Source organism: Liolophura sinensis, chromosome 2, assembly GCF_032854445.1.
Source record: "Liolophura sinensis isolate JHLJ2023 chromosome 2, CUHK_Ljap_v2, whole genome shotgun sequence".
In the NCBI taxonomy this organism is placed as follows: Eukaryota; Metazoa; Mollusca; class Polyplacophora; order Chitonida; family Chitonidae; genus Liolophura; species Liolophura sinensis.
The window spans coordinates 20099565-20116391 of record NC_088296.1 but is presented as its reverse complement, the minus strand read 5'-3'; the positions used below and the strand labels follow the sequence as shown (position 1 = coordinate 20116391).

Below are 16827 nucleotides of genomic sequence, written 5' to 3'. Positions count from 1 at the left end.
CCATATTTTCCCAAGAACTGGTTAGGTATCTCTTTTCTTATGCGTTACACACAAACCAGGCCGACTCAGCAATAGCAGTTCAGCAAGGCAAAAGGGACAATACTCATCCCCTGCCAATGACGTAACGCAAATTTAGATTCGCTCTTTAGGAATAATGCAACCGCCTTATCGCGAATTGCTCTCAGCCCAAACGTGATTTATGTAGCTTTAAGTAGACGATAAACTGAATGTAAACAAATTATGGACCAAGAGATGAGAAACAGACATTGGTATGCCAGCCTTCAACCAATAAGGGCGTTTCAAATCAACAGTCGCAAGACCAGTTCCCAAACGCGATGTAACAGCAGAAACCAGTTCCAGTTCCAGGATCCAGTTTTTAGAAAGTACTGCCGTAGCTGGTAGCCATTTTGGCCTGCCAACAATCAGTTGTGGGGCTGACCCTTAAGTGTATGCTGATGTTCGCTTTCAGTAGGTCTTGATATGTACCATTCTTAGGATAATATTTGACGAAAGTAAAGATCAGTGATGTCCACTAAGTTGTTGTTAAAATCACAGGCAATTGTTTTACCTAATCCTGCAGCAGCCATTGCGCTAGAGGACGTCTAAGTTACTACTATATGAACATCAAATGACGTGAAACCCTGAGGTAAATTGACATGACGCCGGATTTAACCGTATACATGTGACCACTTGTCATCTATCACACTGTAGTCGCTGCTCAAGCCGGGCGTGGTTGTTCAATAGTGCGTTAACAGTTATGCCTGATACTAACTTTATTCTGGACCAAAGTGTAATTAGTTTTGCATTAGACCAATACAGGTGTTAAGGTTTAGGCCTGGTTTAACTTTGAATACTCTAACAGTATTATTGTTAATAGGGATTACACTTTCTGAATATACAGACCCATGATTTTTGTTGACGCACTGAGGTATGACGAACATGTCATGCGTGAACGGGCACGTGGATTTGTGAAAAAGTAAACATCTCCGGATTTAACAAAAACTACTATCACGTGGCTAGGGCATATCCGAGCGGATCTGACATTTTACTGTCACACATCAGTTACTGTCAATTACAAATAATGTTGGACCTACAAATAACTATAGTCGGCTGACGCTCCACTGACTTTACTACTGTAGTATATTTACAAATCGCCCGACCTTGTGACGTTGTTGTTAGGTCAATAATAACCGAGCCTGAGTTTTGGGGAATGCTACGTGGAAACAACATGTTACGTAAACCCGGCCCAGGGTCAGCCAGAAAGGCGTGACAGGTAAATCTAGTGGGGATTGTTACCTGTTCCGAAGAAAGACCAGGCTCATAAGAGAGAATTGCACGTGTAACGGGGACTGACACAGCTTAGGTAAGTGTCACAAACGATTCAGGAGAAGTTCGCTGCCAAAGTCCCCACCACGGTGGCATGTGTACCAAACTTGTAGACCGTCACGAAGGATAGACACACGTATTAATTAAGGTCCTGGTAAATACGTGGAAGTATATTTACATGTCTTAATGTCTGCGGTATGATTTGGACATACGGTATAAAGACGAACAGCATTGAAGACGCCAAAGCCAGAGCAGCGACGACAGTGTAATGATTGCCAAATGCTCACACGTAAGCCATGAAACAGGGTCTCTTGTCAGTTTACCTCATTTAGGGTTTTATTCTAACTGTTCATGTACATAGATAAAAATGGTAGCAATTTACACACCCCCTTGCACCATGACTTCAGCAGAATTGGGTAAAAAGAAAATAAAACTGCAGTGGTGTTAATTGCAATTTATTAGACGTCAATGGTCACATTTGACATACAATCACATTAAAGCTATGTATAGAAACCAGGCCTCGGGGATGCTTATTACACCAGCAGATTCCTGCTTTAGGCAAGAATACAGTATAATTAAAGACGTACAGCATAGTGAGTAAAGCAAAGAGTGTGATAGCTGGTAAATGATTACACGTAACCGGTGAAATACGGGACATGTACTGTCGTCTACCGGGGTCTATAGCTGTAGCACCAGGGTACACGTCCTCATACAAACACTCGTATATGTAAGTGTATAAATGTCTATAGTGTACATCTTAGACATGCACTAGTACTGTGGTATGTACTATTGTGGTATGTATTTCTGTGGTATTCACTATTGCGGTATGTGCTAGTGTGGTAGTACATATCACTTCCGACAGAGGAGGTCAGCACGAGCTGAGCTTAAACACGCAGCGATTGCAATGGTGAGAGGCTCCCGAGGCACTGCGCTACGCCGGCATGATGACAACCTCGGCCAGGGAGGCCCCACAGCTTAGGATCTACAGAGTAAGCTACGTACCTACATTTTCAACCTTTATCTCAAATGTCCTCTGTACCCCAATTTCCCCTGTCCTTGGCCTATACGTTTGACAGATATTTTATCCCCTCATATCTAGTGTAAATGTGAACGCATAGGGACAGACATTTGTGTCAACTGACCTACGCTACTGCAGACAAAGGTTGTATGTGAGCATACATAAAGCCAAGCGGTTGCGTGTAGGCCTACGGCTTAGACGGGATGTAACCGGGAAAGCCGGCTAACATGTTAACAGACGCCGCACAGTATGTATGCTGAAATTCAGGCTTGCAATTGGGTGCATTTGTTCACACTCAATGCACTTGTGTAACATTTTGTCATGGCTGATGTAATATTTGAATATATATAAGAATCTGTCAGTGACGTTGCATTTTCAAGACAGGCGTTCAGGATCTAGCTTAGTATGTACATGTATCTTATTGCAGATAATCATTATGTGACTGCTCTAAACTTGGTTACAAACCTTTATAGATGTTGTCTCCATGTTGGACACCGTTAACTGGACCGAAACGAAGAATCGTAGCGGTCAATTTGCTTCTCGCTGCTGGAAATAGGACGGTATCAGCTGTAATGACGTATTCGAAGCTAGGATATAACTCTGCCTCCACTTCGGCTTTCGTCTTGACATTCGTGAAGTAATGGATATCATACACAGTGAGGGGCAGAGCCATTACGCAATTTCCTTCACTCGAAACCCCGGTCTGCGAAATACCCTTGGGTTTCTTAGGTAAACCCCAAAACGGAGATAAATGTATACCTTCATCAAATACCTTACTTAAGCCATCTTGAAATGTTTTATGTTTTTGCAGATAATTGTGACGTTCTTTGGGTTTTTCAAATGCTCTCCTGGTAATCCAACATAGAGACTTGGAACATTCTACCATCATCAACCTTTCTGAGTTTACTTAGACGATAAAAGGCCTGTCTCATGAGAGTTTGATCTTTGAACTGTGTGCCTTTTTCAAGTATACGTTTCAGCATTCTCAGATCTGAAGTCGGAGTTTATCAGTCAGAGTTGCCATGGCTACCGCCACAGAGCGGTACAACAAGCTTTTACATCAAAGTCCAAGATACACAGTGAATGGGTTGTGGTACCCGGGGTCAGCGGAACGACATGAGAAAATACGGGAATTCCCTATCAGATCCGACGATATTACCGTGGCTTGTTACCCAAAAAGTGGTACGTTGCCGTTTTGATATCTTTCATACAGCCTTTGTAAATTTAGTCTTGTGTTAGTTGCATAATCATGTATCATAGACAATTTTTCTGGTGGAATTCGAATCTGACAGTTTCAGGTTCTGTCAACGTGTCAAGGGCAAAGTTCATGTAATATGTGTTATTTCATAGGTTTATGTTTGTTTATTTATTTATTTATTTGATTAGTGTTTTACGCTGTACTCAAGAATATTTCACTTATACGACATTGGCCAACATTATTGTGGGAGGAAACGGGGGGAGGGGGGGGGGGGAGACCTGGGGAAACCCACAATAGATTTATATGTTCATTCTTGAATTAACCCGCTAAATTCAAAATAATATTCTGCATTCTGAGCGACATTAAAAGTGATTATTATACCCGCAGCAAAATATCATATTTAGTACTTGAAACACAAGACTTTCAATCTCTGTTGAGATCACAGCTGAGATCTCATTTATTACCCAGTGTAAGGTGACTGCCACTAACTTAACACGTGTCTACATGAGCAAAGTGAATAATTTCAGTATTTTGAATTATGCATTTGACTGATGTTTTAGGCCGTATTCAAGAGTATACACGACAGCGGCAGCAGGTTGCTGCCAGGCCTTCCCCCATACGTCCGGAGAGGAAGCCAGCAACATCTAGATTTCATTTATTTATATGATTGGTGTTTTTCGCCGTACTCAAGACTATTTCATTATATTCAACATTATGGTGGGTGGGAACTGGCCAGAGCCCGGGGGAAACCCACGACCATCCACAGGTTGCTGTCATACCTTCCCACGTACAGATCTAGATTTGAACTCACCGCGATACAGTGTTTTGCAATCTTTTATTATCATTTCATTATCTAACCCAAGGGACTGCCAGTAGCTTAACACGCATTTGTGAAAGATTTCAGCGTTTTGCAATCTTTCTGTTTTATTACGTCATCTTACCCAGAGTTATTTCATCACCTTACCCAGTGTTATTTCATCACCTTACCCAGTGTTATTTCATCACATTATCCAGTGTTATTTCATCACATTATCCAGTGTTATTTTATCATCTTTCCTCGTCTACTCTTCGAGTCGAATGGCAGTCTTAAGTGATTGTCATTAACTTAACACGCATGTGAGGAAAGAATTTCAACCCTTTACAGTATACCACTATTATTTCATCTACTTAAGTGGAATGTTGCTGACTTTCTCCGGCAGTACCTGGGAAGGTCTGTCAGCAACCTGCGGATTGTCGTGTGTTTCCCCAGGGCTCTGGCCGGTTTCCTCCCTCCTAATGCTGGCCGCCGTCGTGTAAGTGAAATATTCTTGAGTACGGCGTAAAACCCCAATCCAATAAATAAATACATAAATAAATAAGTGTAATGTTTTCGGGATAAAACAAGCCCTCGGGCTTTTAATCTCGATGGATCACCGTATTACTGGATTAAATTTGTTTTTGTATATTTTGTGAATAAACTGGAATTAACCAAATGAATCACCCATTACATCAACAGAATTATTCTGTTGGAACAACGGAATAAGGGTCTCATCAGTAACATAATAGTTTGTAACAATAACAAAGTAACAAAATAATATTTTAGTATCCCTTCAGCATTATTCTGTTAAATGTAGCACTCGTATTCTATTAATTCAACGTAAAAAAAAATATTAGACTATCTGATTAATATTTTGAACATGACACTGTAATTATGTTATAAAAACTGAAAATAGGCTTTCTGCTAAAATGAACAGACTACTTTTGGGAGTGTCGGGCATATCACATGCCACCCTTTTACATATTACCCATTAGAATATGTCGCAGTGTATTTCATAAAACGATTTAGCTAGGATAAGTCTTTCATGTATTATATGCATATCACTCCCCTTTTAAACTTACTTTCGTTTTCCCCAGGTACTCACTGGGTCGAGCGTATCCTGCATTTTGTGACGAGTGACGAGGACCTGGACAATGTCAAGCACTATCCGTCCATCCCTATGGAGGTTTCACCGCCAAGTAAGTTTTAAAACCAAGTGCAGGTTCGTGTCATGGGAACGAGCAGATTCGCGACTGCATCCAAAAGAAAACTGGAGGACTTCTTGGCGGAGGTGGTTGGGGTGCCAGAGAGGAGCAATGACCCAGAAGCCTCTCACCAATGCCGTCGTTGTGGGTTCAAGTCGGTCCAGCTCAGTCTCGCTACCTAGCTTCCTCTTCGGCGGTATGTGTGAAGGTCTGCCAACAGCCTGCGGATGGTCGTGGGTTTCCTCCCACCTTAATGCTGACCGCCGTCGTATGATTGAAATATTCTTAAGTACGGCGTGAAACACCAATCAAATAAATAAATCGAATCTGTCTGGCTTCCCCTGCAATCATACGTGAGAAGGTCTGGCAGCAACCTGGAATCCTGCTAGTGAGTTTCCCCGGGGTTCTGCCAACATAATGCTGACTACCGTCGTAAAGTATCAGTGAAATAGTCTGGAGTACGGCGTAGAACATCAAATGACTAAATAAACAAAACAGCCACCTAGTTATTAAAACTTTTTCAATTGCTAGGACATAGGAGATGAGAGTTCAAACCCTGCTTCGGACATGGAACCTGAATATTCCTCAGTTTTGATTACAACGATCGGTTAGCGAAATGTGTTGCCGTGTGTTCAGTCAAACGTTCTTCCACTAGTCTGGTGTCCATACCTGTACATGTGGAATAGTTTGACAGTAGCTATTGATTCGCATGTGGTTTACCCACGGTGAAAACTCGCGTTAAAACAATAATCAAAGAAAACAATAAATTTATTTTATTTGATTTGTTTATTGGATTGGTGTTTTACGCCTTACTCAAGAATATTTCACTTATCCGAAGGTGACTAGCATTATGGTGGGAGGAAACAGGGCAGAGCTCGGGGAGAAACCCACGACCTTCTGCAGGCTGCTGGCAGACCTGCCCATGAACCACCGGAGAGGAAGTCAGCACAAGCTAACCCTGAACTCACAGCGATCGCATTGGTGAGAGGCTCTTGGGTCATTGCGCCGCGCTGGCGTCCGAAATCCCTCGGCACAGATAATTTATTTATGTGATGTAATCGTGATATAATCGTATATCACTAAAAAATTCATCTGTTAATTTTAACAGAATGTCTTCGTGATGCTGTAATGTATTCTGTCATTATAAGATTATGTTCTGTCATAGTTAACATAATGTTCTGTTAATAGTCTGACAGAATCTTTATGGAAAATGATTAGAATGTATATGTTATATCTAACAGAATAATTTGCTACGAAAACAAAATACATTCTTGCAATCATCCAGAGAACAGACCTCCTGTTAAATTTAACACACTGTTATTTTTTAGTAATAGAAACCATTTTGTCCCACCAATATGACTCGCAAGTCTGTAACACGAGGGCAAGTTCGAAAGTAACTTGTTAAAGACAGCTATATATGGTTTACCCAGCGCCCTTCACTTCACTCATAACTGACGACCACATATGGTATAGAAAAAATTCCAAGTATGGCGTAAGATCTCAGTGACATATTGTTTTTTATAGACTTGCCGAAGACATCGTTAGACTTACTCGAGGAATCCCCGTCCCCGCGAGTCATCTCAACTCATCTGCCCTTTGAACTTTGCCCCAGGGAAATACAGGAGGGCAAGAGCAAAGTAAGTATTACTCCAAGAAAACCCCACTGTTATAAAAACACACTGCAGATCTCCTCTCGCCTGACCCAGCTGGATCATTTGTCCAACTTGATCAGTGTTCTTCCATAGTAAATCGATACATGGCCAGTGATGTAACAGGTTCGAATCCAGCTGATGCGGGTTAACTTGTGGTTTTAATTTTTTTTATCGGCATTGCACATGTGGTACACACTCTTCTTAAGGTGGTACGCAGGATGTAACAATGTCGTGATACACACTGTCCTACAGATTCATTTATTTATGTATTTATGTATTTAATTGAGCTGTGACACTGTAGTGAAAACTGCCATGTGTCAGCGGTCAGGTTTATTGGGTGAAGAAACCAGAGTGTCCAAAATAAACGACACACCTTCGCAAGGTACTATACAAACTTGACTTAAAACATGGCAAATATGTAAGAGCTGGATTCAGACACGTGACTTTATCCGCCAAAGACCTGACATTCGATTGCAGCAGCCTGTGCTTAGTAAATCGGCTTGCTTGTTAAGCCCATTATAGTTTATGTTAACTTGTTGATTGCCTAACGCAATATAAACTTTTCGCATTTTTGTCTCTGTTCACAGATTATTTTGGTCATTCGGAACCCGAAAGACGTGGCTGTCAGTCATTTTTATTTCCACAAAAAGATAAAAAGCATTGGCTCCTTCACCGACTTCGCTTGGCAAGATTTTTTCGAAGTGTTCTTTTCTCCTGACACATGTAAGAATTGATAGAAATGAATTCTGGTGTTTGATGTTAACACAACATAAAAGAAATAACACATAAATTTAGTGTTTGATCCTGGCGTACATGAAAATAAATAACACATAATCCTGGTGTTTGATCTTGGTTCACATAATAACAGATAACACATAATTCTGGTGTTTGATCTTGGCTCACATAATAACAGATAACACATAAATCTGGTGTTTGATCTTGGCTCACATAATAACAGATAGCACCGCTTGATCCTGACGCACATAAGAATAGATAACACATCAACCCGATGTTTGATCAGAAAAGATAACAGCTAAATCGTATGTTTGATCTTGACGCACATAAAAATTGCTAAAAGATAAGTCTGGTGTTTAATATTCACCCACATAAGAATAGATAACACACGTACGTAAGCATAGATAACAGATAAGTTTGACGTCTGATACAGACACACGTGCGTAAGAATAGATAACAGATAAATCTGGTGTTTGATACAGACACACGTACGTAAGCATAGATAAGAGATAAATCTGGTGTTTGATACAGACACACGTACGTAAGCATAGATAACAGATAAATCTGGTGTTTGATACAGACACACGTGCGTAAGCATAGATAACAGATACATCTGGTGTTTGATACGGACACACGTAGGTAAGCATAGATAACAGATAAATCTGGTGTTTGATACAGACACACGTACGTAAGCATAGATAATAGATAAGCCTGACCTTTGATACAGACACACGTGCGTAAGAATAGATAACAGTTAAGTCTGGTGTTTGATACAGACACACAAACGTAAACACAGATAACAGATAAATCTGGTGTTTGATACAGACACACGTACGTAAACATAGATAACAGATAAATTTGGTGGATAATGCCGACACACGTACGTAAACATAGATAACAGATAAATCTGGTATTTGATACAGACACACGTACATAAGCATATATAACAGATAAATCTGGTGTTTGATACAGACACACGTAGGTAAGCATAGATAACAGATGAATCTAATGTTTGAGGCAGAGACATATTCGTAATCATAGATAACAGATAAATCTGGTGTGTGATACAGACACGTAAGAAATCATAGATAACAGATAAACCGGTGTTTGATAGAGACACACGCACGTAATCATAGATAACAGATAGATTTGGTGTTTGATCCTAAAGCACTTTAGAAAAGATTACAGTTAAGTATGTGAATTGATTCCTGGAAACATAAAAATTGATAACAGACAAATCCATTATCCAGTGCTTATTTTTCAATAAATAATTGTCTTTCTTTCAGTACCGTACGGCAGTTGGTTCAGTCATACCAAGAAATGGCTACAACACCGCAATGATCCCAACCTGTTGCTCGTGAAGTTTGAAGATTTGAAGACTGACCTTACGAATGGCGTCTCCAGGATAGCAGAGTTTCTAGGCCGCCCCGTTTCGGGAAATCGCGCCGCCGCCATTGCAGCCAAATGCCAGTTTGACAATATGAAAAAGGAAGGAGAGTCGGAGGATAGAGAGGTGGACAATATCGGAATCTCAGTCTTCATGAGGAAAGGTTGGGCAATAACAAATTTGCAAACGCGGCATATAAATCTGTTAAGCTTTTCATCTTTTTTTTAAATATCCAAAATATTTTCTACTATACTACCAAGACAGTTTACGGAAGACTTTCATTTTTGTTTTGTTGAACATGAGAACGTGAGAGTAGATGTCGTATGATAGGTTTGTGAAAAGAGCGTGTTGTTTCCTAGGTTCGATCCCAACACGAGCCAAGAACCTGGGAATTGTTTCCTCTTATATGATGGGTGTTTGACACCATATTCATGAATATTCAAAAGAAACACAGAGATGAGATTTGCAAGTGGGGGAAACTGGAGTGTCCGGAGTAAACAAACGCCCTTTGCCACACTCCTACTAATTTTCCATAAGCGACAATATTCAAGTTGAGTGACTTAACTCAGCCCCCAAAAATTCCATGACCTATAAGCATGAGTACCTAGCAGCATCAAGGGGGCCTCACTGGCAGCCCCATGACTTCTTTTAAACCTCTACACAAGAATTTCCAACTTTCATCAATGAAAGTCATTCCTGTTTAGACTATTTCCATTATTTTCATAATAAGCATATGCACCAAAAATGACCGGGTGGGAGGGGAAAAGACTATGTACTCTAAAGTTCACAGAGTTACATTTTCCCTCCCTGAAAATCGAAAGTTATAATGAGGTACTCAGTCATAATGCGGAAGCCCAAACGTGAAAAATGTTGCTTTCGGTTCATTGTGCACGGCCTTTGGAGAAGGGAGACAACTCTGGTCTGCAGCACACTGTACTGCAACATGTTCGCAGCACGACTCTTAAAGGGAAAGACAGCACCTGGCTAAAACATATTTCAATCGAAAGCAGGATAGTCAGGCTTTCTAAGAGACATCATACTTTATTAATTGAATGAGATTTTGCCGAATAGCATGCAGAACAAACTGACAATACTGCTCAAATGGCTGGTTTGAATCGAGGCACTCATCGTGAGAATTTTCTCCAACCAAATACTTTCCTATCAGATTGCAGGTCATAACCTGTGACGTAGCCTTTACCCATTCACTCCACGAAATGACATATGATAACGCAGAACTACTGCATCAAACATCATTTTTAGATCGTTTGCAACGATGTATTTGCGTGTAGCCGATGAGCCATTTCACGTAGTGCTGTGGGACAGATCTGTATCATTTACGGACCACCACAGACGTGAACTCAGTTGATTTACAAGCCGTGTCATGTTCACCGACGGTATCACAAATTATGTCAGTTAGCAGCATACCGTCCCTTCCCAAACCCCAGCAGACCTTAGGTCTACTTAGGCACGCAGTTCGATTCATACAAATACATTTTTTGTCGTTCAGCATGCAGTTGCTAAATAACAAATGTCAGAGTCAGTGAAAAAATTCGTTAGGGATGCCGAAGGTTTATGGGAATGAGAAGACGGCATCTCATCGGACAATGCTTAAAATTAATTATATCTTATGATACAATTTTTTCTCTGAATTTATTCTAACTGAAGAATTAAAATTTTGCCCTTTGTCTTTCTCGCGTATAAGGGATGTTATTACTGTTCTGTTTTATAAAACACGGTGAAAACTCGTGTTCAAGCCGAGGTGCATTCTCTGACGTCCGCGATAACTAGGTCAGCACTGCTCTCATCCACCACAACAAAACTGAAACATAAAATCCAGCGACACTTGAATGCCTAGATCAGCCCTAGTAGAGCTTAGATCTATTTCCATTTGTGTAAGAATTGAGCATGAATCCAGTTGTACAACGATCCTCATGTAATTTTGTAAACATTTCATATGGGTCAGAAGTACCAGTACCAGCACAAACCCTCCGAAGACTACGACCTGAACCAGGAACACCCCGGCCATGCATCTGCAGGCTACTCGTAAACTGTATAAACGATATAGTAGGCCTCCCGTATGAACAGTTCAAGCAGTGAAAGAAATATCCTTCCAGTATGTCCAATTTCCGAGAAAGCTACTTATCACTTGGGCCTTCATCGCCGAAGTCCACAATTTTAATCTGCCCTACACTATCGCTTAGACTATTGTAGTACGTGAAATACCTTCGACGTTAGAGAGCTAGAGTAAACGTGACGTCACCTTGCTGTCGATAATGGAGACAAGCTGAAGCTGTGACAAGACGTACCTTCACTAAACTTTTACTACGTTGAATTATATACAAAACCACTTTTATTCCTTATTGGTTTTATTGGGGGAGGAGAGAGAGAGAGAGATGATTTGTACTGCGTTTATAGAGGGTTTTTGTATACCATATGAAAGGTGCTGCTTACCATTGATATGAAAATGAGTTTTTGTACTTATATCTTCTACGGTTGCCTGAAACACGTGACATTTTACCAATACAGTGTTTCAGTGTACACAGAACAGATCAATTTCAGACATTAAATTCGATAATTGTGATGAGGAAAAAAAAAACATACTTGACGTCATGTTCACGTAATGTATTGAGAATCAAAAACCTACAACGGAATTCAAACCATGGAATTCAAACATTTAAACACTGAACTGCTTGCATTTCATTGAGTCAAAACGAGCCTTATAAATTCCGTGAACCCACGCTTTTTCTATCCCAGCTATTGAATGGCTTTAAATCATGACGTTTATATAGTTCCCAGCGAAGGTGTTTGTTTACTCTGGGAACTCTATTTTCTTTAAATCCATAAATCCGATCACCAGCATATCAAAGAAAAATCACTGAATACACTTTTGGGACTTTAAAATTGATGCTTGAAGCTGCCTCACTTGGCGCCCAACACTGAGGTGTTAGAGCAAGGAAACTGGACTGATTCGCCCGGTTTCAGAATAATGTGCGTGAGCGGGGTGTCAGGTCGGGTATCTTTAGGATGATGCATGTACTTCAGTGTCGGCAGCACTTTGGCGGCATAGAATTGGCTTGCCTCACGCAAAGAAGTAGGTGTGCACACACCTAATGACTCAGTGTCGTCATATTACAGAAACATTGTTATGAATGACGTGAAAACCCGGGCATATATACACTGATTACGCCTTTGGCAGCAGTGAGTAAGCCTAACGTGCGCGATTTCTATACACGATTCATCGGAGATGTGAGTTCAAACCCGACCTTGGACAGCGGCATTTGTAGATCTCCTGTCATTGTTCGTTGATGCATTTTGTAAGACTTGTTCATTTGTTTCTGCGCTGTTTCAGGTCAGGTTGGTGATTGGAAGTCTCACTTTACTGTGGCGCAGAATGAGATGTTTGATGAGGTCTATCAGAGGGAGATGGGAGACACAGACCTGGCCATACAGTTTGAAACCTGATTACTATCAGAGAGCGATGGGAGATACAATTTGAAATTTTTGAGATATAACGTCATCAGAGAGAGATGAGTTATAGAGTTTGAGATGCAGTCTGGAACTTGATTATTAACAGAGAACCCCCCAGGGCCTCACAGCCAACTTCCCCAGAGACAACTCCAGTCAAATTCCTCAGAGGGGTTGGTCGATGAAATTTTTTACAAAACTGACAGCTGATAGGGGTGAAACCCACCCAGGCAGAGGCCTGTGAAACAGTACTTTCACTACTTTTGCCTAATGTGTATCCGCCATCATTCTCTAAAAAACACACAAATTTATACCTAGTATGAAACTTTGAAACCACTGCTACAAGATGACACCACTTAACAAGCAGAAGAAACAGAAAGGGAAGCCAACAGGTGCAAATGAAAATGTATCTAAAAATAGCTGGGGATTACATCTGACCCGACCCGGGAGTTGTTAATTTTGGAGCGTAGCCATTTGTCGCCACGTTATAACTGAAATATTGCCGAAGTGGCAAGGAGACCATAAACATCTAGTGGAGGTATGTGTGTGAACAGCAGGTAATTTCCTGATTGAGTTAACCTTCTAACCAGTAGGAACTACAGTGTAAGAAAACATGAATATCTTGATTCGAAGCAAGTCATACGTTTTATCAAATTTAAGGTATTTATACTTCGAATTTGGTCAGAAGAAAGGTAAGAACATGGACAGCCGGAATGGGGAAGAAAAAATAAGTTACAAACTGTTACTCATGTGGAGCTCTTGAATCTTTAAGGGTTATGTGAACACGTTTACGGAAACTAATGATGCTGGAGCTATATCCCATACATCACCACCCGTCCATAAATAAACGGACTGTAACAGTTTCGTTAATCGTTGAGGCTGTTACGAACCCCATTTTTAAACACTATATTATATTGTTTTCTTTTGTAATTTTTTTTATTTGTCAGTGTCTGACCTATATAGTCCCTCTGTGTATGTTATAGCCTGCACTGTAATTCAGTCGCGCGTTCTCGAGGCTTTGGTGGTTATGGGTTTAGCGTCATTGTACATGGAGTACACATTCTGGAAATATGTATCAGTGTTGTAAACATGTTTACGATCACACCATCCAGAATTTTCTTTACGTCGTTCCATAGATATGAGCAATGGAGCTGTAATTAGTTGTATTGTTTTGTATATTATTGTCAGTTGTATTATTTGTCTATTTTGTTCAAATATATGTATTGAACTTATTCAAGCATCTTTGTGTTTCTTTGTTTAATCTTGTGTAAGGCCTATCGCTGATCTTAGAGTTAAACAAGCCAGTTGTTTCTCATCTTTACTCTTTGGTAGTGGTAACCTTACATATTGGGGCCTTGTCTGGGAACTAAAACCTCTTTACGCTAGATTATAGCACGTTAATTATCAACTTGTTTAGCGGTGTTTTGGTTCCTGTTTTGGATCAAATCACATTTTGTGCAACTATTTATATATTTTCTTTGTTCACAATATTGTGTTGTTATGGCTGAGGAATTTAATGCAGATTCATTCCATGATAGTGAGGATTTTTCTGTTAAGGTGTCTGAGTTAAGAAAGGCTAATTTATGGAAAATATCTGACAAGTTGGAATTAGACTAAAGCCAGAGTCTTAGAAAAAGTGAAATGGTGGATGTTATTAGCAAACACTTGGTAATACTTTACCTATTACGGGCCAAAGTGGGGATACTGAGTTGATTAAGATGGAAAGAAATGGAAAGGTTTAAGTTAGAAAAAGACGAAAGAGAAAGGGAAAGAGAAAGAGAAACAGAGTTAGAACAAGAGTTGAAACTGAAGGAAAGTTCAGGTTAAAACTAGCGATAATGATGTAGCTGTGGTCGTAGCCATCAAGGATTTGATATTGCTCGAAACATTCGATTGGTGCCCAAGTTGAATGACGGGGATGTATAAAGTTTTTTCCTGTCTTTTGAGAAAGTGGCTGTTAGCTTGGAATGGTACATTTGAAGGTAAAGCCGCAGAGGTGTATGCTGCTTTGTCGGAGGATCTGTCTTCAAATTACACCACAGTTCAGGCAGTGATCTTGTCTACTTAAGAGCTTGTGGTGGAGGCCTGTAGACAGAAGTTCAAATAGTTAAGGAAGAAGTCTGGTAAAACTTACGTGGAGTTTCCCAGGGGTACTGAAACACTGTTTGATAGCTCGTAGATGGCTAAGAAGATAGATCATTATTTTGACAATTTCTTGGAGGAATTTAAGACGTGTTCATAATGAGTTCAAGGTTTATTTAGGTGAACAGAACATCAAGGGCTTTAAGGCCGCTGCCAGTTTTGCTGATGAACTAATGGGCAAAAATTTCAGACTAAATTTCAGGAATGGAAGTGGAAGTGGAAGTGGAATTCCAACAGGAAGACTTCAGTATTTAGTACTGACAAGCAAACGTTGAGAAGCATAAATCAAATGTGGGTTTTTCTTCTGAAAAGAAGACCTTTCAGTTCAAACCTCATGATGTAAGCCCATCTTCTTGTCGCCCTTGTACTAGCACACCACACCTAATATCGACGTGCCCAGTACTGAGAAGGAAAGAGGAGCGAACGTCTGTAGCTTTTGTTAATTCTAGTTGTAAACCAATGAGGCTACAAGTAGAAATAGGCAGTGTTGGTCCTATCGTTAAAGTGCAAGTTAGGGAGATAGGGCAGACTCCATAGACGTACCCTGGATTCATGTCGGGTTGTGTGGTTACTGGTAATGAGGTTACCTCCTCCGTTTGTATACTTGTGGCTGCTGGGGTCAGTCTTTGATGTCGGCAGATGTGAATGCTGCACATTCTGAAAAGGCCAACAGTCATGTTTTGATCCAGGGTATTGTCCTTACTTCTGTTTTGGTTACTGGTTTAGTAACTCTAGGGATTGTTATTATTTTGTCTGTGAAAGGTATTTCCTTCTTGTTGGGTAATCATTTAGCAGGAGATTAAGCGAACGCAGGTTGTCATGTCTGAAATGTTCTGGTTTTGGACGTTAAGGTCTACAGGAGGAGTTTCCAGGTATCTTTCTCTCTTGCGTGGTTACCATTGTCATTGGGGAACATTGTCATTAAAGTATGGATGTTTTTGGAGGAAATAGCTGATGCGTCTGTTATTACATGGAGGATGAGCTGTTGAGAAGAAAGTATAGACCCTGTTATGTATCAGCTAACGAATGTTAGGACAGAGGGATTCCATTTGCATTGTTTGCCACTAGAGATATTCCTAATGAGTTCATTGGGTTTAGTCCATTTAAGTTGGGGTATGGTCATAACGTTAGAGGTCATTTAGCCTTGATGAAGGAGCGTATCTTGGCTCCGAAAACAGGACAAAACTTATTAGAGTATCTTTCCCAGTTTTGGGACAGGTTTTAGAAAACCTGGGAGATAGCCAGTGCCAATCTGAAGACCTCTCAGAAGAAAATGAAACTATACTATAACAAGAATGCTAAGCCAAGAAGTTTTTCTCCCTGGGATCAGGCTCTAGTTTTGTTGTCTTCGCCTCAGGATCAGCTTAAGGTCAAGTTTAGTGGACCATATCAGTTGTGAAGAAAGTTAGCGATGTTAACTACATTATTCGCACGCCTGATCATAGGAAAACTGAAAGAGTATGTCATATTAATATGCTCAAGAAGTACAATTCCCGTGACGCGAGCTAGTAAGTAGATGTGACTAGCACCATAGTAAATCATGTAGAGGAGATTGGTGAATTGTCTACTACATGAACAAAGCCCAAGATCCCGGGTAACATTCAAGTTGATCTATTAGATTCTTAGTTTAATAATTCAGGTGTATTGAGCAATTTAGATGAAATGTTAAGTCATTTTTCTAAAAGTCAGAGACAAGATATTTGTATGTTGCTCAAGACTTATCTTAAGATATGTTCGGATGTACCAGGTCGTATTAATGATGCAGTACATGAAGTAGATGTAGGAGGGGCTGTACCTATCAAACAGGACCCCTACAGAATCAACCCTGCCAAGTTAAAGCTTGCTAACCAAGAAATGCAGTACATGTTAGACATTGGGGTTATAAAGCCTAGCCAGAATGGCT

The 16827-nt window shown here is 40.3% G+C and overlaps 1 protein-coding gene across 2 annotated transcripts; it reads left to right on the top strand.

Moving 5' to 3' along the window:
- Nucleotides 1-1213: 1213 nt before the first annotated feature.
- LOC135462891 (sulfotransferase 1C4-like) lies at nucleotides 1214-13375 on the top strand. Of its 2 annotated transcripts, XM_064740189.1 has the most exons (7): nucleotides 1214-1363; nucleotides 3325-3526; nucleotides 5436-5537; nucleotides 7068-7180; nucleotides 7783-7918; nucleotides 9217-9480; nucleotides 12667-13375. In XM_064740189.1, the coding sequence occupies exons 2-7, from the start codon at nucleotides 3367-3369 to the stop codon at nucleotides 12777-12779; spliced, it is 888 nt and encodes a 295-aa protein (XP_064596259.1). In that variant the 5' UTR covers nucleotides 1214-1363; nucleotides 3325-3366; the 3' UTR covers nucleotides 12780-13375. The 2 variants fall into 2 exon arrangements, with proteins under 2 accessions (XP_064596259.1, XP_064596258.1); XM_064740188.1 differs by lacking the exon at nucleotides 1214-1363 and having other exon boundaries at nucleotides 3244-3526.
- Nucleotides 13376-16827: the final 3452 nt, after the last annotated feature.